Source organism: Tachyglossus aculeatus, chromosome 1, assembly GCF_015852505.1.
Source record: "Tachyglossus aculeatus isolate mTacAcu1 chromosome 1, mTacAcu1.pri, whole genome shotgun sequence".
Taxonomy (NCBI): domain Eukaryota; kingdom Metazoa; phylum Chordata; class Mammalia; order Monotremata; family Tachyglossidae; genus Tachyglossus; species Tachyglossus aculeatus.
The window spans coordinates 12,615,308-12,641,843 of NC_052066.1; the positions used below are offsets into that span (position 1 = coordinate 12,615,308).

At 48.7% G+C, this 26,536-nt stretch overlaps 1 protein-coding gene and 1 non-coding gene across 2 annotated transcripts in view; both read left to right on the forward strand.

The window, feature by feature from the left end:
* Nucleotides 1-5,520: 5,520 nt before the first annotated feature.
* LOC119935431 lies at nucleotides 5,521-5,658 on the forward strand. The gene has a single exon (XR_005453319.1). It is a non-coding gene; the product is annotated as a small nucleolar RNA SNORA7 (small nucleolar RNA).
* Nucleotides 5,659-18,695: 13,037 nt separating this feature from the next.
* ERCC3 (ERCC excision repair 3, TFIIH core complex helicase subunit) overlaps nucleotides 18,696-26,536 on the forward strand; it is a 51,289-nt gene continuing 43,448 nt past the window's right edge. Inside the window, exons 1-2 of the mRNA XM_038747332.1 lie at nucleotides 18,696-18,803; nucleotides 22,019-22,239. Of these exons, the coding sequence (XP_038603260.1) occupies nucleotides 18,776-18,803; nucleotides 22,019-22,239 (249 nt within the window). The 5' untranslated portion in view covers nucleotides 18,696-18,775. The remainder of the gene's footprint in view (nucleotides 18,804-22,018; nucleotides 22,240-26,536) is intronic.

Below are 26,536 nucleotides of genomic sequence, written 5' to 3' on the forward strand. Positions count from 1 at the left end.
TGATCACCTTGTAGCAGCAGCGTGGCTCAGTGGAAAGAGCATGGGCTTCGGAGTCAGAGGTCAGGAGTTCAAATCCTGACTCCACCAGTCGTCAGCTGTGTGACTTTGGGCAAGTCACTTAACTTCTCTATGCCTCAGTTACCTCATCTGTAAAATGGGGGTTAAGACTGTGAGCCCCCCGTGGGACAACCTGATCACCTGGTAACCTCCCCAGCGCTTAGAACAGTGCTTTGCACATAGTAAGCGCTTAACAAATGCTATTATTATTATTAGAACAGTGCTTTGCATATAGTGAGCACTTAATAAATGCCATCATTATTATTATTATCATTATTATTATTATTGTAACCTCTGCAGCGCTTAGAACAGTGCTTTGCACATAGTAAGCGCTTAATAAATGCCATCATCATCGTTATTATTATTATTACCAACTGGGTCGTATCAAACTCTCCCAGGTGCTTAGTGCAGTGCTCTGCACACACAGCACTCTATAAATGCCATTTGATTGGATCGATTGTCATCCCTGTAGTAACACACATCACAGTACAAAACTAGTTTGTTGTCTGTCCCGTTAAAGCCTCCCAGCTCGTGTATTGAGAATCATGGTGGAACAAAACGGGTTAACAAAAACCGAAAAGTAATCCTCCTCGACCTCTCAGCTGCCTTCAACACTGTGGCCCACCCCCTTCTTCTCAACACGCTATCCAACCTTGGCTTCACAGACTCCATCCTCTCCTGGTTCTCCTCTTTTCTCTCCGGTCATTCATTCTCAGTCTCCTTTGCGGGCTCCTCCTCCCTCTCCCATCCTCTTACTTTGGGGGTTCCTCAAGGGTCAGTTCTCGGTCCCCTTCTGTTCCCGACCTACACGCACTCCCTTGGTGACCTCATTCGCTCCCACGGCTTCAACTATCATCTCTACGCTGATGACACCCAGATCTCCATCTCTGCCCCTGCTCTCTCCCCCTCTCTCCAGGCTCGCATCTCCTCCTGCCTTCAGGACATCTCCATCTGGATGTCTGCCTGCCATCTAAAACTCAACATGTCCAAGACTGAACTCCTTGTCTTCCCTCCCAAACCCTGCCCTCTCCCTGACTTTCCCATCACTGTTGACGGCACTACCATCCTTCCCGTCTCACGAGTCCGCAACCTTGGTGTCGTCCTCAACTCCGCTCTCTCATTCACCCCTCACATCCAAGCCGTCGCCAAAACCTGCTGGTCTCACCTCCACAACATTGCCAAGATCCGCCCTTTTCTCTCCATCCAAATCGCTACACTGCTCGTTCAAGCTCTCATCCTATCCCGTCTGGATTACTGCATCAGCCTCCTCTCCGATCTCCCATCCTTGTGTCTCTCCCCACTTCAATCCATACTGCCGCTACCCGGATCGTCTTTGTCCAGAAACGCTCTGGGCATGTTACTCCCCTCCTCAAAAATCTCCAGTGGCTACCAATCAACCTACGCATCAGGCAGAAACTCCTCACAGTCGGCTTCAAGGCTGTCCATCCCCTCGCCCCCTCCTACCTCACCTCCCTTCTCTCCTTCTCCAGCCCAGCCCGCACCCTCCACTCCTCTGCCACTAACCTCCTCACTGGGCCTCGTTCTCGCCTGTCCCGCCGTCGACCCCCGGCCCACGTCCTCCCCCTGGCCTGGAATGCCCAGCTCCCTCTGCCCATCCGCCAAGCTAGCTCTCTTCCTCCGTTCAAGGCCCTACTGAGAGCTCACCTCCTCCAGGAGGCCTTCCCAGACTGAGCCCCTTTCTTCCTCTCCCCCTTGTCCCCCTCTCCATCCCCCCGCCTTACCTCCTTCCCCTCCCCACAGCACCTGTATATATGTATATATGTTTGTATTACTCTATTTTTTTTGTACATATTTATTCTATTTTATTTTGTTACTATGTTTTGTTTTGTTGTCTATATGTTGCCAACTTGTACTTCCCCAGCGCTTAGTACAGTGCTCTGCACACAGTAAGCGCTCAATAAATACTATTGAATGAATGAATGAATGAATGAATGAATGGGAAATATTACTGGTAAGAACATTCTCTCATGCAAAACGCAATTGTGGAATTTCGGTGAAGCTAGAAGCGAGACCATCAGGGGTTAACAGCTCTCGATAGCGGCGATCAAAGCCCGCCTCCCATGTTGGGAGGGTCATGGGGCGGATTGACATATCACTGTAGACACCACCACCATCCTATGCTGGTTTTACAAGCCCATAACCCTAGCGTGATCCTCGACTCATCCACCCATTCACTCCGCAAGTTCAGTCAGTCACCAACTCGTGTCGGTTCCGCCTTCGCAACGTTGCTACAGTCTGCCCTTTCCTCTCCATCCAAACTTCTTCCACGTTGATCCAAGCACTTATCCTCTCCCGCCTTGATTGCTCTATCAACTTCCTCGCCGACCTCCCTGCCTCCTGTCTCTCCCCACTCCAGTCATTCATTCATTCATTCAATCATATTGAGCGCTTTTTGTGTGCAGGGCGCTGTACTAAGCGCTTGGGAAGTACGAGTCGACAACTTATAGAGACGGTCCCTACCCAACAACGGGCTCACAGTCTAGAAGGGGGAGACAGACAGCAAAACAAAACAAGTAGACAGGTGTCAATACCATCAGAATAGATAAAAAGAATTAATAGCTATGTCATCCGCATAGAGGTGGGAGTTGAAGCCATGGGAGCGAATGAGTTCTCCGAGCGAGTGGGTGGAGATGGAGAAAAGAAGGGGACCCAGAACTGAACCTTGAGGGACCCCCACAGTTAGGGGGTGGGAGGCAGAGGAATCGGTGAAAGAAACAGAATGAACAGCCAGAGAGATCGGAGGAGAACCAGGAAAGGACAGTGTCAGTGAAGCCGAGGTTGGATAACCTTTCCAGGAGAAGTGGATGGTTGATGGAGACAAAGGCAACTGAGAGGCCGGAGAGGATTAGGATGGAGTAGAGGCCGTTGGGTCTGGCAAGGAGATCATTTCGAGAGGACCGTTTCTGTGGGGCGAAGAGGATGGAAGCCAGATTGGAGGGGGTCAAGGAAAGAATCGGAGGAGAGGAAGCTGAGGCAGCGGGTGTAGACAACTCGCTCAAGGAGTTTGGAGAGAAATGGTAGGAGGGAGATGGGACAATAAACGGAGAGAGCCATGGGATGAAGGTTGAGTTTTTTAAAAACTAGGGGAGTCGTGGGTATGTTTGAAAGCAGTAGGGAAGAAGCCACTGGTGAGTGAGCAATCTGGCCTCCATCCCCTTCACGCCACAGAAACTGCCCTCTCCGAGATCATCAATGATCTCCTTCTAGCCAAATCCAACGGCTCCTACTCCATCCTAATCCTCCTCGACCTCTCAGCTGCCTTCGATACTGTCGACCATCCCCTTCTCCTGGAAACATTATCTAACCTTGGCTTCATTGACTCTGCCCTCTCCTGGTTCTCCTCATCTCTCTGGTCGTTTATTCTCGGCCTCCTTCACAGGTTCCTCCTCTGCCTCCCACCCCCTTAACTTTGGGGGTCCCTCAAGGTTCAGTTCTGGGTCCCTTTCTATTCTCCAGCTACATCCACTCCTTTGAAGAACTCATTTGCTCCCATGGCTTGAACTCTTAACTCTATGTGGATGATCTCCAAATCTCCATCTCCAGCCCTGATCTCTCTCCCTCTCTGTCGTCTTGAGTTTTCTCCTGCCTTCAATACATCTCTACTTGGATGTCCTCCCGTCACCTAAAGCTTAATGTTTCCAAAACAGAACTCCTTATCTTTCCCCCCCAAAACCGTGTCCTCCCCCTGGCTTTCCCATCACTGTAGACGGCACCACCATCCTTCATTGCAAGCCTGTAATTTTGGTATTGTCCTGGATTCCTCTCTCATTCAACCCACATATTCAATCCATCACAATCTTGTCGGTCCCCTCTTCAACACGTCGCTAAAGTCGCCCTTTCCTCGCCATCCAAACTGCTCCCATGTTAATGCCATCACTCATCCTGTCCTGCCTGGATGACTGCATCAGCCTCTTGCTGACCTCCCAGCCCCCTGCCTCTCCCCACTCCAGTCCATACCTCATTCTGCGGCCTGGATCATTTTTCTACGTAAACCTTCAGGACACGTCACCTCACTTCTCAAAAATCTCCAGTGGTTGTCCATCCACCTCATCAAAAAAAACTCCTCACTGTTGGCTTTAATGCCCTTGATTACCTTGCTGCCTCCTACCTCACCTCACGATTTTCCTACTCCAACTCAGCCCTCGTACTTCGCCCCTTTAATGCTCTGCACACAGTAAGTGCTCAATAAATGCGATTGAATGAATAATAACCTTCTCACTGTGCCTCCGTCTTGCCTATCTCGCTGCCGATCCCTTTCCTACGTCCTGCCTCTGGCCTGGAACGCCCTCCCTCCTCAAATCCGACAGATGATTACTCTCCCCCATCCCTCCACCCACAAGCCCTTCAAAACTTTATTGAAGACACATCTCCTCTAGGAGACCTTCCCTCACTAAACCCTGCTTTTCCTCTTCTCCACTCCCTTCTGCATCGCCCTGACTTGCTCCTTTTGTTCTTCCCCTCTGCCAGCTCCACAAAACTTATGCACGTATGTCATTCATTTATTTATGTTATTGTCTGTCTCCCCACCTCTAGACAGTGTGCTCATTGTGGACAGGGACTGTGTCTGTTTATAATAATAGCATTATTATTATTAATAATAATCGTATCTATTGAGCACTTACTGTATGCAGAGCATTGTTGCGTTGTACTTTCCCAAGCACTTAGTATACTGCTCTGCACACAGTAAGTGCTTAATGAATACGATTGAACTGAATTGAACAGTTTTTATGGCTGTTAGGGAAGGAAGAAGGGAGTGGGCAAGCATTTTGCCGAAGTGCGAGGGGATGGGCTCAGATGCACAGGTGGAGGGTGTGGATTTTGAGAGGACGCAGGAGATCTCTTGAGATACCGTAGGGAAAGATGGGAGAGTTGAAGAAGGGGCAGGAGGAGGGAGGAAGCAGGGAGGGGCAGGGGAGATTTTAGGGAGATCACGCCTGAAAGATCGGCTCAGTGGAAAGAGCCCGGGCTTGGGAGTCCGAGGTCATGGGTTCTAATCCCAGCTCCGCCACATGTCTGCTGTGTGACCTTGGACAAGTCACTTCACTTCTCTGAGCCTCAGTTATCTCATCTGTAAAATGGGGATGAAGACTGTGAGCCCCACGTGGGACAACCTGATCACCTTGTATCCCCCCCCCACAGCCCTTAGAACAGTGCTTGGCACACAGTAAGCGCTGAACAAATGCCATCATTATTATTTATTCTTTTCCTTCTCCGACAGACGATCAGTCTCCCTGCTTTCAAAGCTTTATCGAAGGCACATCTCCTCCAAGAGGTCATCCCTGATTAAGCCCCCCTTTCCTCTTCTTCCACTGCTTTCTGCATCACCCTTGCACTTGGATTTTCACCCTTTATTCACCTCTCCCTCAGCTCCACAGCACTTACTTTATCTTTATTAATCAATCAATCAATCAATCAATCAATCAATCTTTATTAATGTCTGTCCCCCTCTCAGGGTGGCACCTGGAGAGTTTCCAGTCCTCTACCAGTCTCGACTATGGGAGGGAGAGTCAAGCAGAGGCCTACCCGTCCCATTCCTAGCTTGGCTAGTGGCTATTGAGTGGAAGGCCATCTGCTACAAGTCAAAATTCCCCCGTGCTGGGCAGCAGCGGCACGGGAGAGGGTCGAGGGCGGAGACTCAAGTTGATTGCCTGGAGAAGGCAATGGTAATAAACTTCATATTTTTATCAAGAAAACTTTCTGGAAACACTACCAGAACGATGGCAGATGGAGGTGGGGCATTCATCATCATCAATTGTATTTATTGAGCGCTTACTATGTGCAGAGCACTGTACTAAGCGCTTGGGAAGTACAAATTGGCAACATATAGAGACAGTCCCTACCCAACAGTGGGCTCACAGTCTGAAAGGGGGAGACAGAGAACAAAACCAAACATACTAACAAAATAAAATAAATAGAATAGATATGTACAAATAAATTAAATAAATAAATAAATAAATAAATAGAGTAAAAAAATATGTACAAATATATATACATATATACAGGGCATTCTGGGTAAGATGTGTCCATGGCTCACGTTTCCAGGCCAGTTTGCGTCTTAATCTTCCTGGGCACCTAAATAATCAATCAATAGCATTCATCAAGCATTTACTGTGTGCAGAGTGCTGTACTAAGTGCTTGGGAGAATTGTTGCCGAATTGCATTCATTCATTCGTTCATTCATTCAATCGTATTTATTGAGTGCTTACTATGTGCAGAGCACTGTACTAAGCACTTGGGAAGTACAAGTTGGCAACACAGAGAGACGGTCCCTACCCAATAGTGGGCTCACAGTCTAGAAGGGGGAGACAGAGAACAAAACACAACATATTAACAAAATAAAATAAATAGAATTAATATGTACAAATAAAATAGAGTAATAAATACGTACAAACATATATACATATATACAGGTGCTGTGGGGAGGGGAAGGAGGTAAGGCGTGGGGATGGGGAGGGGGAGGAGGAGAAGAGGAAGGAGGGGCTGAGTGTGGGAAGGCCTCCTGGAATAGGTGAGTTCTCAGTAGGGCCTTGAAGGGAGGAAGAGAGCTAGCTTGGCGGATGGGCAGAGGGATTGGGGGCATTCCAGGCCCGGGGGATGACGTGGGCAGGGGGTCGATGGCGGGACAGGCGAGAATGAGGCCTAACGGTGAGGAGGTTAGCGGCAGAGGAGCAGAGGATGCGGGCTGGGCTGGAGAAGGAGAGAAGGGAGGTGAGGTAGGAGGGGGCGAGGTGATGGACAGCCTTGAAGCCCAGGGTGAGGAGTTTCTGCCTGATGCGCAGATTGATTGGTAGCCACTGGAGATTTTTGAGGAGGGGAGTAACATGCCCAGAGCGTTTCTGCACAGAGACAATCCGGGCAGCGGCGTGAAGTGTGGATTGAAGTGGAGAGAGACACGAGGATGGGAGATCAGAGAGAAGGCTGATGCAGTAGTCCAGACGGGTTAGGATGAGAGCTTGAATGAGCAGGGCTTAGCGGTTTGGATGGAGAGGAAAGGGCGGAGCTTGGCAATGTTGTGGTGGTGAGACCGGCAGGTTTTGGTGACGGATTGGATGTGAGGGGTCAACGAGAGAGCAGAGTCGAGGATGACACCGAAAATTGCACTTTCCATGCGATTAGTACAGTGCTCTCCACACAGTAAGCACTCAATAAATACAATTGAATGAATAAATGAATACAGTAGAACAGTGTCGGTATACATGTTCCCTGTCCACAACAAGCTTACAGTCTAGACGGGGAGACAGACATTAAAACTGGAGATAGACATTAAAATAAATTACTGAAATAGGAATAATAATGATAACGATGATGGCATTTGTTAAGCACTCACTGTATGCCAAGCACTGTTCTAAGCACTGGGATAGATACAAGGTTATCAGGTTGTCCCAGGTGAGGCTCACAGTCTTAATCCAGATTTGACAGATGAGGTAACTGAGGCACAGAGAAGTTAATAATAATAATAATATTGATGGTATTTGTTAAGCGCTTACTATGTGCAAAGCACTGTTCTAAGCACTGGGGAGGTTACAAGGCGATCAGGTTGTCCCACGGGCGGCTCACAGTCTTTATCCCCATTTTACAGATGAGGTCACTGAGGCCCAGAGAAGTTAAGTGACTTGCCCAAAGTCACACAGCTGACAGTTGGAGGAGCCGGGATTTGAACCCATGAGCTCTGACTCCAAAGCCCGGGCTCTTGCCACTGAGCCACGCTGCTTCTCATAGTTAAGTGACTTTTCCAAAGTCACACAGCTGACAAGTGGCAGTACGAGATTAGAACCCACAACCTCGGACTCCCAAGCCCGTGCTCTTGCCTCTAAGCCACGCTGCTTCTCTAGGAAGTAGAGTTTAAGGATATATGCATAAGTGCTGTGGGGCTGGGGTGACTATCAAAGTACTTAAGGATAGAAAGAGCATGTTGGCGTTGGTGGAGCGGAGGTTGTGTGTTGGGTTGCAACTGGAAACCAGCGAGGTAAAGTAAGGAGGGGCGAGCTTAAAGCCGACGGTGACGGATTTCTGTTTGATGCCGAGGGGGACGAGGCAACCACTGGGCGTTCTTGAGGAATGGGGAAACGTGGATTGAACATTTTTGTAGAAAAATGATGCGGGCGGCAGAGTGAAATATGGACTGGAGTTGGGAGAGACAGGGGGCCGGGAGGGAAACGATGAAGCGGACGCAGTAGCCAAGGAGGGATAGGAGAAGAGCTTGGATCGAAGAGGTGATGATGGAGCCGCGTGCAGACTAAGCCAACGGCCCTCAGACCGGCCACGGCTGTTTTACAGGACATGCAGGTCACTTAAGGACATCAGAGCATCGTTTTTCAAAAGCCCACCAGAACGTCAAGAATCTTCCCAGTGTGGGGGCTGAGGCGGGGGAGAGGGGTGCCTCCTATCTCCCCGCCTTGCTCCATGGCCTTCGTACTGTTATCGGAAAGCAGGGTGCGAAATAGGTTAACCGGTGTAAATCGGCCGCAGGGTTCGGGAACCCAAGGGGGTGACGCAGACGGGAAAAATGACTCGGAGACGTGAGTTCAGGTAGAGCAGGAAAGGTAGGAAGGTTGACTACCTGTCCGTTCACCTCCCGAGAGAGGTACGAGTGGCAAGCAGCCCCGATCCCAGCTGCTTCGTCCTCTTTTATTTGGTTCCCCATCCGAGCTACACAAAGGGTTCCCGCACACGTGCCACACGTGAAACCCTGGGCTTCAAGGCTGTCCATCACCTTGCCCCCTCCTACCTCACCTCCCTTCTCTCCTTCTATAGCCCAGCCCGCACCCTCCGCTCCTCCGCCGCCAATCTCCTCACCGTACCTCGTTCTCGCCTGTCCCGCCATCGACCCCCGGCCCACGTCATCCCCCGGGCCTGGAATGCCCTCCCTCTGCCCATCCGCCAAGCTAGCTCTCTTCCTCCCTTCAAGGCCCTACTGAGAGCTCACCTCCTCCAGGAGGCCTTCCCAGACTGAGCCCCTTCCCTCCTCTCCCCCTCGTCCCCCTCTCCATCCCCCCATCTTACCTCCTTCTCTTCCCGACAGCACCTGTATATATGTATATATGTTTGTATGTATTTATTACTCTGTTTGTATGTATTTATTACTCTATTTATTTATTTATTTTACTTGTACATATCTATTCTATTTATTTTATTTTGTTAGCATGTTTGGTTTTGTTCTCTGTCTCCCCCTTCTAGACTGTGAGCCCACTGTTGGGCAGGGACTGTCTCTATATGTTGCCAACTTGTACTTCCCAAGTGCTTAGTACAGTGCTCTGCACACAGTAAGCGCTCAATAAATATGATTGATGATGATTCCTAGATCCTGAGTTAAATTACAATCCTTTGTCATGGTTTGGTTAGTGTCAAAATCCCTGTTATCAATCAATCAATCAATCAATCAATCGTATTTATTGAGCGCTTACTGTGTGCAGAGCACTGTACTAAGCTCTTGGGAAGTACAAGTTGGCAACATATAGAGACAGTCCCTACCCAACAGTGGGCTCACAGTCTAAAAGGGGGAGACAGAGAACAAAACCAAACATACTAACAAAATAAAATAAATAGAATAGATATGTACAAGTAAAATAAATAAATAGAGTAATAAATACAGACAGAGTAATAAATACATACAAACATATATACATATATACAGGTGCTGTGGGGAAGGGAAGGAGGTAAGATGGGGGGATGGAGAGGGGGACGAGGGGGAGAGGAAGGAAGGGGCTCAGTCTGGGAAGGCTATCAGGATGTTATCAGGAGATAACGGTCAGCACAGGATGGGGACATCCCAGACAGAGAGAAGCCACTCTGGTTAATGTAGCTTTGCACACTGGAGTGCTTTCGGTCTGCACAAAGTGGAGGGTTACTGTTGGTATGCACAAGATGGAGTCAGTCATGCCAAGTCTGCTGGTGGCCAACAGTACTCCCCTGCGACGGTCCCGGGAACAGGTTCTCAGCCCCAAACCATGGCAACAGCCACTCGGAAGGAAGGCTCTCAAGGTGCCCGGGGCCTCTTCCCATCCTGGGCAGGGGACAGAATGCAGAGGGCAGGAGAGACTGGACAGACTGGACTGGAGAGACTGTACATATCTATTCTATTTTGTACATATCTATTTTATTTATTTTATTTTGTTAGTACGTTTGGTTTCGTTCTCTGTCTCCCCCTTCTAGACTGTGAGCCCACAGTTGGGTAGGGACTGTCTCTATATGTTGCCAACTTGTACTTCCCAAGCGCTTAGTACAGTGCCTGTCCTGCCATCAACCCCCGGCACACGTCATCCCCCGGGCCTGGAATGCCCTCCCTCTGCCCATCGGCCAAGTTAGCTCTCTTCCTCCCTTCAAGGCCCTACTGAGATCTCACCTCCTCCAGGAGGCCTTCCCAGAATGAGCCCCTTCCTTCCTCTCCCCCTTGTCCCCCTCTCCATCCCCCCATCTTACTTCCTTCCCTTCCCCACAGCACTATATATATGTATATATGTTTGTACATATTTATTACTCTATTTATTTATCTTACTTGTACATATCTATTCTATTTATTTTATTTTGTTAGTATGTTTGGTTTTGTTCTCTGTCTCCCTCTTCTAGACTGTGAGCCCGCTGTTGGGTAAGAACTGTCTCTATGTGTTGCCGACTTGTACTTCCCAAGCACTTAGTACAGTGCTCTGCACACTGTAGGCGCTCAATAAATATGATTGATTGATTGATTGACAGAAGGCAGACAGCAGTGGACGGGGGAAGGGGATGGGACGGAAGGCAGGGTCAAGAGGTAGCAGGCAGTGGACAGAGGGTGGGAGAAGCAGCAGGGCCTAGGGCCAGGGGCCTCAGGGTCAAAGGACCCAGGTTCGAATCCTGGCTCTGCCACTTGTCTGCTGTGTGGCCTTGGGCAAGGCACTTCATTCCTCTGGGCCTCAGTTACCTCATCTGTAAAAATGGGATTACAACTGTGAGCCCACTGTTGGGTAGGGACTGTCTCTATATGTTGCCAATTTGTACTTTCCAAGTGCTTAGTACAGTGCTCTGCACATAGTAAGCGCTCAATAAATACATAAATAAATAAATACGATTGATGATGATGTGGTACAGGGATTGCGTCCAACTTCTTGATTAACTTGTATCTATCTCTGTGCCTCATATAGTGCCTGGCACAGAGTAAGTGCTTAACGGATACCAAAAGAAAAGGCATGGGGCAGTGGATAGGGTCATCGGACGTGGGCAGGGGGCAACGTCCCAGCCCCACAGCACTTATGTCCGTATCTGTCATTTCTTTATTTCTATTCATGTCTGTCTCTCTCTAGACTGCCGGCTCGTTGTGGGCAGGGAATAATAATAATAACGATGGCATTTATTAAGCGCTTACTATGTGCAAAGCACCGTTCTAAGCGCTGGGGAGGTTACAAAGTGATCAGGTTGTCCCACGTGGGGCTCACAGTCTCAATCCCCATTTTACAGATGAGGTAACTGAGGCCCAGAGAAGTTAAGTGACTCGCCCAAAGTCACACAGCTGACAATTGGCGGAGCTGGGATTTGAACCCATGACCTCTGACTCCAAAGCCCGGGCTCTTCTCCACTTAGCCACGCTGCTTATACACAGACACACATATACATAGAGAAGCAGCGTGGCTTGAGAAGCAGCGTGGCTCAGTGGAAAGAGCACGGGCTTCGGATATTCATTCATTCATTCATTCATTCAATCGTATTTATTGAGCGCTTACTGTGTGCAGAGCACTGTACTAAGCGCTTGGGAAGTACAAGTTGGCAACATAGAGAGACGGTCCCTACCCAACAGCGGGCTCATAGACTAGAAGGGGGAGACAGACAACAAAACAAAACAGATTAACAAAATAAAATAAATAGAATAAATATGTACAAGTAAAGATAATAGTAATATTAATGGTATCTGGTAAGCGCTTACTATGTGCCAAACATCATCATCATCAATCGTATTTATTGAGTGCTTCCTATGTGCAGAGCACTGTACTAAGCGCTCGGGAAGTACAGATTGGCAACATACAGAGACAGTCCCTACCCAACAGTGGGCTCACAGTCTGAAAGGGGGAGACAGAGAACAAAACCAAACATACAAACAAAATAAAATAAATAGAATAGATATGTACAAGTAAAATAAATAAATAAATAAATAAATAGAGTAATAAATATGTACAAACACCGTTCTAAGCACTGACACACATGGTCACACATTGCTGTGTGACCTTGGTCGAGTCACTTCACTTCTCTGGGCCCCAGTGACCTCATAATAATCCATGATAATGATGATGGCATTTATTAAGCGCTTACTATGTGCAAAGCACTGTTCTAAGCACATCTGGAAAGTGGGGATGGAGATGGGGATGGGGAGGGAGACCAGGAGCCCCACGTGGGACAGGGACTGCGTCCGACCCGATTAGCCTCCGTCCACCCCGGGGCTGAGAAGCAGCGTGGCTCAGTGGGGACTGCCCAGGCCTGGGAGTAAGAAGGTCGTGGGTTCTAATCCTGCCTCAGGCTGCTTGACAGCCGTGTGACTTTAGACAAGTCACTTCACTTCTCCGTGCCTCAGTGACCTCATCTTTAAAATGGGGATTAAGATCGTGAGCCCCACGTGGGGCAACCTGATCACCTTGTATCCTCCCCAGCGCTTAGAACAGTGATTTGCATGTAGTAAGCGCTTAACAAATACCAAAATGATTATTATTTGGAGTCAGAGGTCATGGGTTCAAATCCAGGCTCCGCCACTTGTCAGCTGTGTGACTTTGGGCCAGTCGCTTAACTTCTCTGGGCCTCTGTTACCTCATCTGTAAAATGGGGGTGAAGACTTGTGAGTCCCCCGTGGGACAACCTGATCACCTTGTAACCTCCCCAGCGCTTAGAACAGTGCTTTGCACATAGTAAGTGTTGTCTGCCAGAAAACTTGGCATGACTGCCAGCAAACTTGGCCTCCTCCAGGAGGCCTTCACAGACTGAGCCCCTTCCTTCCTCTCCCCCTCGTCCCCCTCTCCATTCCCCCCATCTTACCTCCTTCCCTTCCCCACAGCACCTGTATATATGTATATATGTTTGTACATATTTATTACTCTATTTATTTATTTTACTTGTACATATCTATTCTATTTATTTTATTTTGTTAGTATGTTTGGTTTTGTTCTCTGTCTCCCCCTTTTAGACTGTGAGCCCACTATTGGGTAGGGACTGGCTCTCTATGTTGCCAATTTGTACTTCCCAAGCGCTTAGTACAGTGCTCTGCACACAGTAAGCGCTCAATAAATACGATTGATGATGATGATGACTGACTCCATCTTGTGCATACCAACAGTAACCCTTTATTTTGTGCAGACCGAAAGCACTCCAGTGTTTGTAAAGTAACATTAACCAAAGTGGCCCCTCTCTGTCTGGAATGTCCCCATCCTGTGTTGACCATTATCTCCTGATAACATCTTGTAAACAGGGATTTTAACACTAACCAAACCATGACAAACAAACCGTTGTACTTTTACTTGGGATCTAGGAATGCCAAGGCCTCATGTGCGGCACAGCTCTCGGGAATCCTCTGTGTAGCTCGGATTTGAAACCCAATAAAAGAGGAAGAAGCGGCTGGGATCGGGGCTGCTTCATCATCATCGATCGTATTTATTGAGCGCTTCCTGTGTGCAGAGCACTGTACTAAGCGCTTGGGAAGTACAAATTGGCAACATATAGAGACAGTCCCTGCCCAACAGTGGGCTCACAGTCTAAAAGGGGGAGACAAAACCAAACATACTAACAAAATAAAATAAATAGAATAGATATGTACAAGCAAAACAAATAAATAAATAAATAAATAAATAAATAGAGCAATAAATATGTACAAACATATATACATATATACAGGTGCTGTGGGGAAGGGAAGGAGGTAAGATGGGGGGATGGAGAGGGGGAGGAGGGGGAGAGGAAGGAAGGGGCTCAGTCTGGGAAGGCCTCCTGGAGGAGGCTGCTTGTCACTCGTCCCTCTCCCGGGAGGTGAACGGGCAGGTAGCCACTTTCCTTCTTTACTGCTCTATCTGAACTCATGTCTCTGAGTCATTTTTCCTATCTGCATCACCACCTTGGGTACGGCCGATTTACACCAATTAACCTATTATGCACCCTACTTTTCGATAACAGTAAGGGCTTAACAAAACTCCTCACCCTGGGCTTCAAGGCTGTCCATCCATCCCCTCGCCCCCTCCTACCTCACCTCCCTTCTCTCCTTCTCCAGCCCAGCCCGCACCCTCCGCTCCTCTGCCACCAATCTCCTCACCGTTAGGCCTCATTCTCGCCTGTCCCGCCGTTGACCCCCGGCCCATGTCCTTTCCCTGGCCTGGAATGCCCCCAATCCCTCTGCCCCTCCACCAAGCTAGCTCTCTTCCTCCCTTCAAGGCCCTACTGAGAGCTCACCTCCTCCAGGAGGCCTTCCCACACTAAGCCCCCTCCTTCCTCTCCCCCTCCTCCCCTTCCTCATCCTCCCCGCCTTACCTCCTTCCCTTCCCCACAGCACCTGTATATATGTATATATGTTTGTACGTATTTATTACTCTATTTATTTATTTTACTTGTACGTATCTATTCTATTTATTTTATTTTGTTAATATGTTTGGTTTTGTTCTCTGTCTTCCCCTTCTAGACTGTGAGGCCACTGTTGGGTAGGGACCGTCTCTATATGTTGCCAACTCGTACTTCCCAAGCGCTCAGTACAGCGCTCTGCACACAGTAAGCACTCAATAAACACGATTGATTGATTGACCATATCTCTATGTTGCCAACTTGTACTTCCCAATAATAATAATAATAATAATAATGATGGCATATCTTAAGTGCTTACTATGTGCAAAGCACTGTGCTAAGTGCTGGGGAATTTACAAGGTGATCAGGTTACCCCACGTGGGGCTCACGGTCTTAATCCCCATTTTACAGAGGAGGTAACTGAGGCCCAGAGAATAAAAATAATAATAATGATGAAGATGGCATTTATTAAGCACTTACTATGTGCAAAGCACTGTTCTAAGCGCTGGGGAATTTACAAGGTGATCAGGTTACCCCACGTGGGGCTCACGGTCTTAATCCCCATTTTACAGAGGAGGTAACTGAGGCCCAGAGAATAAAAATAATAATAATGATGAAGATGGCATTTATTAAGCACTTACTATGTGCAAAGCACTGTTCTAAGCGCTGGGGAGGTTACAAAGTGATCAAGTTGTCCCACGAGGGGCTCACAGTCTTAATCCCCATTTTACGGATGAGGTAACTGAGGCCGAGAGAAGTGAAGTGACTTGCCCAAAGTCACAGCTGACAAGTAGATGAGCCGGGCTTTGAACCCCTGACCTCTGACTCCAAAGCCTGTGCTCTTTCCACTGAGCCACGCTGCTTCTCTATACTGTACTATACTATAGTGTAATATACTATATACTATCCTATTCCCAAGTGCTTAGTCCAGTGCTCTGCACGCAGTAAGTGCTCAATAAATACGATTGAATGAATGATTGAATGTTGCCGACTTGTACTTCCCAAGCGCTTAGTACAGTGCTTCCCCCCCTTCTAGACTGTGAGCCCGCTGATGGGTAGGGACCGTCTCTATATGTTGCCAACTTGTACGTCCCAAGCGCTTAGTACAGCACTCTGCACACAGTAAGTGCTCAATAAATACGATTGAATGAATGAATGCTCTGCACACAGTAAGCGCTCAATAAATACGATTGGATGAATGAATATTGCCGACTTGTACTTCCCAAGCGCTTAGTCCAGCGCTCTGCACACAGTAAGCGCTCAATAAATACAATTGAATGAATGAATGAATGTTGCCGACTTGTACTTCCCAAGCGCTTAGTCCAGTGCTCTGCACACAGTAAGCGCTCAATAAATACGATTGAATGAATGAATGTTGCCGACTTGTACTTCCCAAGCGCTTAGTACAGTGCTTCCCCGCCCCCCCTTTCTAGACTGTGAGCCCACTGTTGGGTAGGGACCGTCTCTATATGTTGCCAACTTGTGCTTCCCAAGCGCTTAGTACAGCACTCTGCACACAGTAAGCGCTCAATAAATACGATTGAATGAATGCTCTGCACACAGTAAGCGCTCAATAAATACGATTGAATGAATGAATGTTGCCGACTTGTACTTCCCAAGCGCTTAGTACAGCGCTCTGCACACAGTAAGTGCTCAATAAATACGATTGAATGAATGAATGAATGTTGCCAACTTGTACTTCCCAAGCACTTAGTACAGTGCTCCCCCCCGCTTCTAGACTGTGAGCCCACTGTTGGGTAGTGACTGTCTCTATATGTTGCCAACTTGTCCTTCCCAAGCGCTTAGTACAGCGCTCTGCACACAGTAAGCGCTCAATAAATACGATTGAATGAATGCTCTGCACACAGTAAGCGCTCAATAAATACGATTGAATGAATGAATGTTGCCGACTTGTCCTTCCCAAGCGCTTAGTACAGCGCTCTGCACACAGTAAGTGCTCAATAAATACGATTGAATGAATGAATGAATGAATGCTCTGCACACAGTAAGCGCTCAATAAATACGATTGAATGAATGAATGTTGCCGACTTGTACTTCCCAAGCGCTTAGTACAGCGCTCTGCACACAGTAAGTGCTCAATAAATACGATTGAATGAATGAATGAATGTTGCCAACTTGTACTTCCCAAGCACTTAGTACAGTGCTCCCCCCCGCTTCTAGACTGTGAGCCCACTGTTGGGTAGTGACTGTCTCTATATGTTGCCAACTTGTCCTTCCCAAGCGCTTAGTACAGCGCTCTGCACACAGTAAGCGCTCAATAAATACGATTGAATGAATGCTCTGCACACAGTAAGCGCTCAATAAATACGATTGAATGAATGAATGTTGCCGACTTGTCCTTCCCAAGCGCTTAGTACAGCGCTCTGCACACAGTAAGTGCTCAATAAATACGATTGAATGAATGAATGAATGAATGCTCTGCACACAGTAAGCGCTCAATAAATACGATTGAATGAATGAATGTTGCCGACTTGTACTTCCCAAGCGCTTAGTACAGCGCTCTGCACACAGTAAGTGCTCAATAAATACGATTGAATGAATGAATGAATGTTGCCAACTTGTACTTCCCAAGCACTTAGTACAGTGCTCCCCCCCGCTTCTAGACTGTGAGCCCACTGTTGGGTAGTGACTGTCTCTATATGTTGCCAACTTGTCCTTCCCAAGCGCTTAGTACAGCGCTCTGCACACAGTAAGCGCTCAATAAATACGATTGAATGAATGCTCTGCACACAGTAAGCGCTCAATAAATACGATTGAATGAATGAATGTTGCCGACTTGTCCTTCCCAAGCGCTTAGTACAGCGCTCTGCACACAGTAAGTGCTCAATAAATACGATTGAATGAATGAATGAATGAATGCTCTGCACACAGTAAGCGCTCAATAAATACGACTGAATGAATGAATGTTGCCGACTTGTACGTCCCAAGCGCTTAGTACAGCGCTGTGCACACAGTAAGCGCTCAATAAATACGATTGAATGAATGCTCTGCGCACAGTAAGCGCTCAATAAATTCGATTGAATGAATGAATGTTGCCGACTTGTACTTTCCAAGCGCTTAGTCCAGTGCTCTGCACACAGTAAGCGCTCAATAAATAGGATTGAATGAATGAATGAATGAATGAATGAATGAATGAACGAATGAATACCATCATCATCGTCATGCGGGGCGGGGCGCGGGTCACGTGACGGGGGGGGTGGGGCCTGAATGGATGAAGGAATGCCGTTAGTATTATTATCATCATCAATCGTATTTATTGAGCGTTTACTGTGTGCAGAGCACTGTACTAAGCGCTTGGGAAGTACAAATTGGCAACATCTAGAGACAGTCCCTACCCAACAGTGGGCTCACAGTCTAAAAGTCTAAATATGTTTGTACATATTTTTTTACTCTATTTATTTAATTTATTTGTACCTATCTATTCTATTTATTTTATTTTGTTAGTATGTTTGGTCTCTGTCTCCCCCTTCTAGACTGTGAGCCCACTGTTGGGCTCACATAGTAAGCGCTCAATAAATACGATTGACTGATTGATTGACTGTCTATGTTGCCAATTTGTACTTCCCAAGCGCTCAGTCCAGTGCTCTGCACACAGTAAGCGCTCAATAAATACGACTGATGATGATGATGATAAAAGGGGGAGACAGAGAACAAAACCGAACATACTAACGAAATAAAATAAATAGGATAGATAGGTACAAGTAAAATAAATCAATCAATAAACAGAGTAATAAATATGTACAAACAGATAGACAGTTGTACAGGTGCTGTGGGGAAGGGAAGGAGGTAAGATGGGGGGAGGGGGAGGAGGAGCAGAATCATACGGGGCGGGGCCTGAACGGATGAATGAATGCCGTTATTATTAGCGTACGGGGCGGGGCGCGGATCACGTGACGGGGGTGGGGCCGGGCGGCGAGGCGCCGCGGGCCACGTGACGGGGGTGGGGCCGGCCGGCGAGGCGCCGCGGGCCACGTGACGGGGGTGGGGCCGGCCGGCGAGGCGCCGCGGGCCACGTGACGGGGGTGGGGCCGGCCGGCGAAGTCTCGCGAGGCCGGCGAGGGTCCGGGCCGGAAGTGGGCGTCCGCCGGAAGTGGAGGAGGTGGCCGGCGGCTGCCGTTCTCCTCAGCGCTCCGTCGTCGTGCCCCTCGTGACCCCCCCGGTGCCCCCCGGTGCCCCCGCCGCCATGGGCAAGAGAGACCGAGCGGAGCGCGGTAAGACCGGACCGGGGGGGACGGGCCCCCCCAGCCCCTGCCTCAGCGGAAACGGCCCGGCTTCGGGAGGCGCAGGGCCTCGGCTCACTCAGTCAGTCAGTCAGTCAGTCATCATCATCATCAATCGTATTTATTGAGCGCTTACTAGGTGCAGAGCACTGTACTAAGCGCTTGGGAAGTACAAATTGGCAACATATAGAGACCGTAGGAGGGATTAGAACCCAGGTCCTCCCAAGCACTTAGTACTGTGCTCTGCATTGTCGTCATCAATTATTGACTTCCTGCCGGGTGCAGAGCACTGTCCTAAGCGCTTGGGAGGGTGCCACACAGTTGGCAGGCCCGCTCCCTGCCCACAGTGAGCCCTCTGTGAATACAGGAGAGCTTACAGTCTAGCGCAGGTTTCTGAGTAAATATTTAAATGGTAAGGTGATATGAACTGATATGGTACAGGTAGGTATAGTAATCATAATAACGGTGGCATTTGTTAAGCGCTTACTACGTGCAAAGCACTTTTCTAAGAGCTGGGGAGGATACGAGGTGATCAGGTTGTCCCACGGGGGGCTCACCGTCTTCATCCCCATTTTACAGTTGAGGGAACTGAGGCCCAGAGAAGTGACTTGCCCCCAATCACACAGCTGACAAGTGGCGGAGTTGGGATTTGAACCCAAGACCTCTGACTCCCAAGCCCGAGCTCTTCCCACCGAGTGGAGCAATGGAGAAGCACCGTGGCTTATTGGAAAGAGCCCAGGCCTGGGTGTCAGAGGACCTGGGTTCTAATCCCAGCAACACCACTGGTCTGTTGTGGGACCTTGGTCAAGTCACTTCTCTGCATCTCTTTGCTCACCAATAAAATGGGGATTAAATCCACCTCCCTCTGACTTAGACCATGTGGGACAGGGATTGCGTCCAACCAGAGTGATTTCTGTCTACCCCAGTGCGTAGAACAGTGCTTGATGCAATAAGCATTTAGCAAATACCGTTTTTTTAAAAACTGAGGAAATGTACTGCGGGGGGCCGTGGGTGGAGTCTAGTCCATATTGCCTGTTTGCTGGATGTTAATGCAGGTTGTGGGTCTGAAGACGGTTTTAAGCAGTTTCCCATCTAAGCTGCTAAGGGCAAAAACCAACCTTTTAGTTGATTGGCATGAGTTCTGTGAGCCCACTGTTGGGTAGGGACTGTCTCTATATGTTGCCAACTTGTACTTCCCAAGCGCTTAGTCCAGTGCTCTGCACACAGTAAGCGCTCAATAAATACGATTGATTGAGTTTATGTACCGTCGGCAGCGCTTCTTTTCTTTTTAAAAAAAAAATGGTATTTAAGTGCTTACTTTGTGCCAGGCGCTGATCATTCATTCATTCATTCAATCGTATTTATTGAGCCCTTACTGTGTGCAGAGCACTGTACTAAGCACTTGGGAAGTACAAGTTGGCAACAGATAGAGACCGTCCCTACCCAACAACCGGCTCACAGTCTAGAAGGGGAAGACAGAGAACAGAACAAAACATGTGGACAGGTGTCAAGTCGTCAGAACAAATAGAATTAAAGCTAAACACACATCATTAACAAAATAAATAGAATAGTAAATAAATACGTACGCACTGTTCTACATGCTATGGTAGATAACAAGTTAATCCATTTGGACACAATCCCCGACCCACGTGGGGCTCACAGTCTTAATCCCCATTTTCCAGGGGAGGGAACTGAGGCCCAGAGAAGTGAGGCACCGTGCCCGAGGTTCCACAGCAGACAAGTGTCGGAGCCAGGATTAGAACCCGGGTCCTCCGACTCCCAGGCCCGGACTTTATCCGCTAGGCCTTGCCAAGAATAGGATGGTGATGTCGATGGGGAAAACGATGGGACTGGTTAGACGCCAGTGGGGAATTTCCCCGGAGGAGCCCAGAGCCCACATCTCCTTGCCGGGGTGAGAGTCCCTCATCCTGGTTGGTGTTAGTGATCATTGTATTGGTCCCTGTGGGATTTGTTACCATCATCATCAATCGTATTTATTGAGCACTTACTATGTGCAGAGCACTGTACTAAGCGCTTGGGAAGTACAAATTGGCAACATATAGAGGCAGTCCCTACCCAGCAGTGGGCTCACAGTCTAAAAGGGGGAGACAGAGAACAAAACCAAACATACTAACAAAATAAAATAAATAGAATAGATATGTACAAGCAAAATAAATAAATAGAGTAATAAATATGTACAAACATATATACATATATACTGGTGATATATATACAGGTTACCATGCTTCCTCGCTCCCAATCAATCAGTCAAGGCTATTTATGGAGCACCTACTATGTGCAGAGCACTGGACTAAGCATTTGGGAGAGTCATTCATTCATTCAATCGTATTTATTAATAATAATAATAATGGCATTTATTAAGCGCTTACTATATGCAAAGCACTGTTCTAAGCGCGGGGGTGGGGGGGTTACAAGGTGATCAGGTTGTCCCATGGGGGGCTCACAGTCTTCATCCCCATTTTACAGATGAGGTCACTGAGGCCCAGAGAAGTCAAGTGACTTGCCCAAAGTCACACAATTATTATTATTGAGCACTTACTGTGTGCAGAGCACTGCACTAAGCGCTTGAAAAGTACAATTCGGCAACAGATGGAGACAGTGCCTACCCAACAATGGAGTCCAGTCCAACAGAATGAGCAGAAACGTTCTCTGCACATAATGAGGGTACGGTCCAGAGGGGGAGGCAGACACGAATATAAATTAGTAATTTATGTAATTTCAAGATAGGTTGCTGTGGGGTTGGGGCGAATATCAAAATGGCCAGAGGTCCCAAAGCCAAGTGCAGAGGGGATGCAGAAGGGGGAGAGAGAGCCGGGCAAAGGAGGGCTTAGTCAGGGAAGGCCGAAGCAGTGTACTAAGCGCTGGGGTGGCTATAAAATCGTCAGATCCCACATGAGTCTTAACAGTTTGAGTATGAGGGAGAACAGGGATTGAATCCCCCTTTTGCAGATGTGGGAACTGAGCCCCAGGGGACGGGAAGTGACTCGCCCCAGGTCACCCAGGAGGCAAGCGGCGGAGCCGGGATCAGAACCCAGGCCCTCGGACGTGCAGGCCCTGTCTCGAGGGCAGCGATTGTGCCCTCAGGCACTTAGTACAGTTCTGTGCACAGAGCGGGCGGTCGCTCAGTAAGTCGAACGGACTCAGCGTGCCGCGGGGCTGACGCCGGCCGGGGCTGTCGCTTTCAGACAAGAAGAAGTGGAAGCGGCGGCCGGGCGGGGGCGGAGGCGGGGACGAGGAAGATGAGGACGATGACGAGGCCGCGGGCGGCGAGGCGCGGGATGCCATCCCCTCGGCCGCCGGGAAGCAGGTGGACGAGGCGGGCACCAAGCTGGATGAGTACGGGGCCAAGGACTACCGCCTGCAGATGCCGCTCAAGGAGGACCACGCCTCGCGCCCGCTCTGGGTGGTAAGAGCCCACGGCGGCCGTGATTGGGGGAACCGGGTGGAATCTGGTACTTGGGTGCTTCCCAAGCGCTTAGTACAGTGCTCAGCACACGGTAAGCGCTCAATAAATACGATTGATTGATCTGGTGGGGGGCTGCACTCCCTTGGGCAGACCTGACATCCGGGCCCCAACCATGGGGCCTGCAGACGGCCGTGGTAGTCATGGTGGAATAGTCACGTCCGTCTCCCCCTTCTAGACTGTGAGCCCGTTGTTGGGTAGGGACCGTCTCTATACGTTGCCGATTCGTACTTCCCAAGCGCTTAGTACAGTGCTCCGCACACAGTAAGCGCTCAGTAAGTACGATTGAATGAATGAATGACTGTCTCCCCCTCTGGAAGCTCCTTGTGGGCAGGGAATGTGTCTGTTAACTGTTTTATTGGACTCTCCCAAGTGCTCATTACAGGGCTCTGCACACAGTAAGCGCTCAATCAATGCCTCTGATTAAGTGCTTACTGTGTGCACAGCACTGTACTAGGCAGCGTAGCTCAGTGGAAAGAGCACGGGCTTTGGAGTCAGAGGTCATGGGTTCAAACCCTGGCTCCGCCAATTGTCAGCTCTGTGACTTTGGGCAAGTCACTTCACTTCTCTGGGCCTCAGTTCCCTCATCTGTAAAATGGGGATTAAGACTGTGAGCCCCCCGTGGGACAACCTGATCACCTTGCAATCTCCCCAGCGCTCAGAACAGTGCTTTGCACATAGTAAGCGCTTAATAAATGCCATTATTATTATAATGGGGAAGTCCAATACAACAATAAACAGTGACAATCCTTTCCCACAACGAGCTCACAGACTAGAGGTGGGGAGACAGACATCAATGCAAATAAATGAAATTACAGGTGTATTCCTAAGTGCTTTGGGCTGGGAGGGGGTGAAGAGCAAAGGGAACAATTCGGGATGACGCAGAAGGGAGTGGGAGATGAGGGAAAATGGGGCTTGGTCCGAGAAGACCTCTTGGAGGAGATGTGCTTTCAGTAAGACTTTGAAGGGAGGGAGAGGAATTATCTGTGGGATAATCCTGTCTACTTGTTTTGTTGTCTGTCTCCCCCTTCTAGACTGTGAGCCCGTTGTTGGGTAGGGACCGTCTCTATATGTGGCCAACTTGTACTCCCCAAGCACTTAGTAGAGTGCTCCGCACACAGTAAGCGCTCAGTAAATGCGATTGAATGAATGAATATGAGGAGGGAGAGCGTTCCAGGCCAGAGGTAGGACATGGGCCCAGAGGTCAGCAGCAAGAGAGGCGAGAACGAGGCCCAGTGAGGAGGTGAGCGGCAGCACAGGAGCGGAGTGTGCGGGCTGGGAGGGAGAAGGAAGGAGAGAAGGGGGGTGAGGTAGGAGGGGGCGAGGGGATGGACAGCTTTAAAGCCAATGCTGAGGAGTTTTGTTTGATACAGAGGTGGATGGGCAACCGGTGGAGTATTTGAGGAGGAAGGGTGACATGTCCTGAATGTTTCTGTGGAAAGATGATCCGGGCAGTGGAGTGAAGTGTGGACTGGAATGGGGAGAGGCAGGGGGCTGGGAGGTCAGCAGGGAGGCCGAGGCAGTAATCTAGGCGGGATAGGATGAGCGATTGTATTAACTGAGGCTCCCAGACTGAGCCCCTTCCTTCCTCTCCCCCTCGTCCCCCTCTCCATCCCCCTCATCTTACCTCCTTCCCTTCCCCACAGCACCTGTATATATGTATATATGTTTGTACATATTTATTACTCTATTTTACTTGTACATATCTATTCTATTTATTTTATATTGTTAGTATGTTTGGTTTTGTTCTCTGTCTCCCCCTTTTAGACTGTGAGCCCACTGTTGGGTAGGAACTGTCTGTATATGTTGCCAACTTGTACTTCCCAAGCGCTTAGTACAGTGCTCTGCACACAGTAAGTGCTCAATAAATACGATTGATTGATTGATTAAGTCGGTAGCAGTTTGGATGGAGAGGAAAGGGTGGATTTTAGCGATGTTGTGAAGGTGAGACCGACAGGATTTGGTGACTGATTATGTGGGTTGAATGAGAGAGAGGAATCAGGGTTAATGCCGATTACTGGCTTGTGAGATCGGGAAGGATGGTGGTGCCGTACAGTGACGGGAAAGTCCGGGAGAAGACAGGGTTTGGGTGGGAAGGTGAGGAGCTCTGTTTTGCACGTGTTAAGTGTGAGGTGATGAGAGGACATCCAACTAGAGATGTCTTGAAGGCAGGAGATATGAGCCTGCAGAGAGGGAGAGAGGTCATGGGAGGAGATGGAGATTTGGGTGTCGTCTGCATAGGGGTCGTAGTTGAAGCATTGGGAGTGAACAAGTTCTCCAAGGGAGTGAGTGTAGATAGAGAACAGGAGGGGACCGAGAACTGAACCTTGAGGGACCCCCACAGTTAGGGGGTGGGAGGCAGAGGAGGAGCCCACGACAGAGACGGAGAATAAACGGCCGGAGAGCTAGGAGGAGAACCAGGGGAGGGCAGAGTCAGTGACACCAGGGTTGGATAACGGATCCGGGAGAACGTCGTGGTCCACAGGGTCGAAGGCAGCCGTGAGGTTGAGGAGGATTAGGATGGAGCAGAAGCCCTTGCATGTGGCAAGAAGGCGATTATGGGTGACTTTAGAGAAGCAGCGTGATTTAGTGGAAATGGCCCGGGCTTGGGAGTCCGAAGTTGTGGGTTCTAATCCTGACTCCGCTGCTTGTCAGCTGTGTGACTTTGGGCAAGTCACTTAACTTCTCTATGCCTCAGTTCCCTCATCTGTAAAATGGGGATGAAGACTGTGAGCCCCACGGGGGATAACCTGATTGCCTTGTATCTACCCTGGCGCTTAGAGCAGCGCTTGGCATGTAGTAAGCAGATAACAAATACCATCATCATTATCATTATTATTCCCTGCCCACAGTGAGCTTGTAGTATAGAGGGTGGGGGTAGAACAAAGGGAGTGAGTCAGGGCGATGGGGAGGGGAGCGGGAGCTGAGGAAAAGGGGGAGCTCAGTCTGGGAGTCTCAGTCAATTTATTGACTGCGTGCAGAGCACTGTACTAAGCGCCGGGGAGAGGACGATAGGAGAAGAGAACGGACGCATTCCCTGTCCCATTTAATAGATGAGGACACTGAGGCACAGAGCAGTTACTTCATCATCATCATCATCATCATCAATCGTATTTATTGAGCGCTTACTGTGTGCAGAGCACTGTACTAAGCGCTTGGGAAGTACAAGTTGGCAACATATAGAGACAGTCCCTACCCAACAGTGGGCTCACAGTCTAAAAGTGCTTAGTACAGTGCTTTGCACACAGTAAGCGCTCAATAAATACTATTGATGATTAAAGGGGGAGACAGAGACAGAGAACAAAACCAAACATACTAACAAAATAAAATAAATAGAATAGATATGTACAAGTAAAATAAATAAATAAATATGTACAAACATATATACATATATACAGGTGCTGTGGGGAAGGGAAGGGAAGGAAGTTACTTGTCCAAGGTCACCTGGCGGAGAAGTGGCAGAGCCCATATCTCCTGGCTCCCAGGGCTGTTCTCTTTCCGCTCGGTCCTCCTGCTCTTTCGGCTAGGCCATGCCGCTTCTCGGGGTACCGTCAAGCTGAAGACACCTTTGCAGGAAAGTGCTCACAGTGTGGGGCGGGGAGTCAGTGGGCCTCAAAGAGAGTAGAATGGGCAAGGTTTGGGGTAGACTTTCAACCCCTTAAAGGCAGGGATCTCGTCTGTGGACTCTTATCGTGTTGCTCGTATGTCAGTGATCGGCACACAGTAGGCCGTGGTAGTAATAATAATAATAATTGTGGTACTTCATCATCAATCGTATTTATTGAGCGCTTACTGTGTGCAGAGCACTGTACTGAGTGCTTGGGAAGTACATATTGGCAACATATACAGTCCCTACCCAACAGTGGGCTCACAGTCTAAAAGGGGGAGACAGAGAACAAAACCAAACATACTAACAAAATAAAATAAATAAAATAGATATGTACAAGTAAAATAAATAGAGTAATAAATATGTACAAACATATATACTTGTTAAGCGCTTACTTTGTTCCAGGCGCCCGTACTCAGCACAAGGATAGATACAAGTAAATTGGGTTGGACACAGTCCCTGTCCCTCGTGGGGCTCACAGTCTCCAGCCCCATTTTACAGAGGAGGTAACGGTCGCAAAGCAGACAAGTGGTGGAGCCGGGATTAGAACCCAGGTCTTCGACTCCCAAGCCCGCTCACTGAAATACCCCTGATTGATAAGGGTGAAGAAGCAGCGTGGCTCAGTGGAAAGAG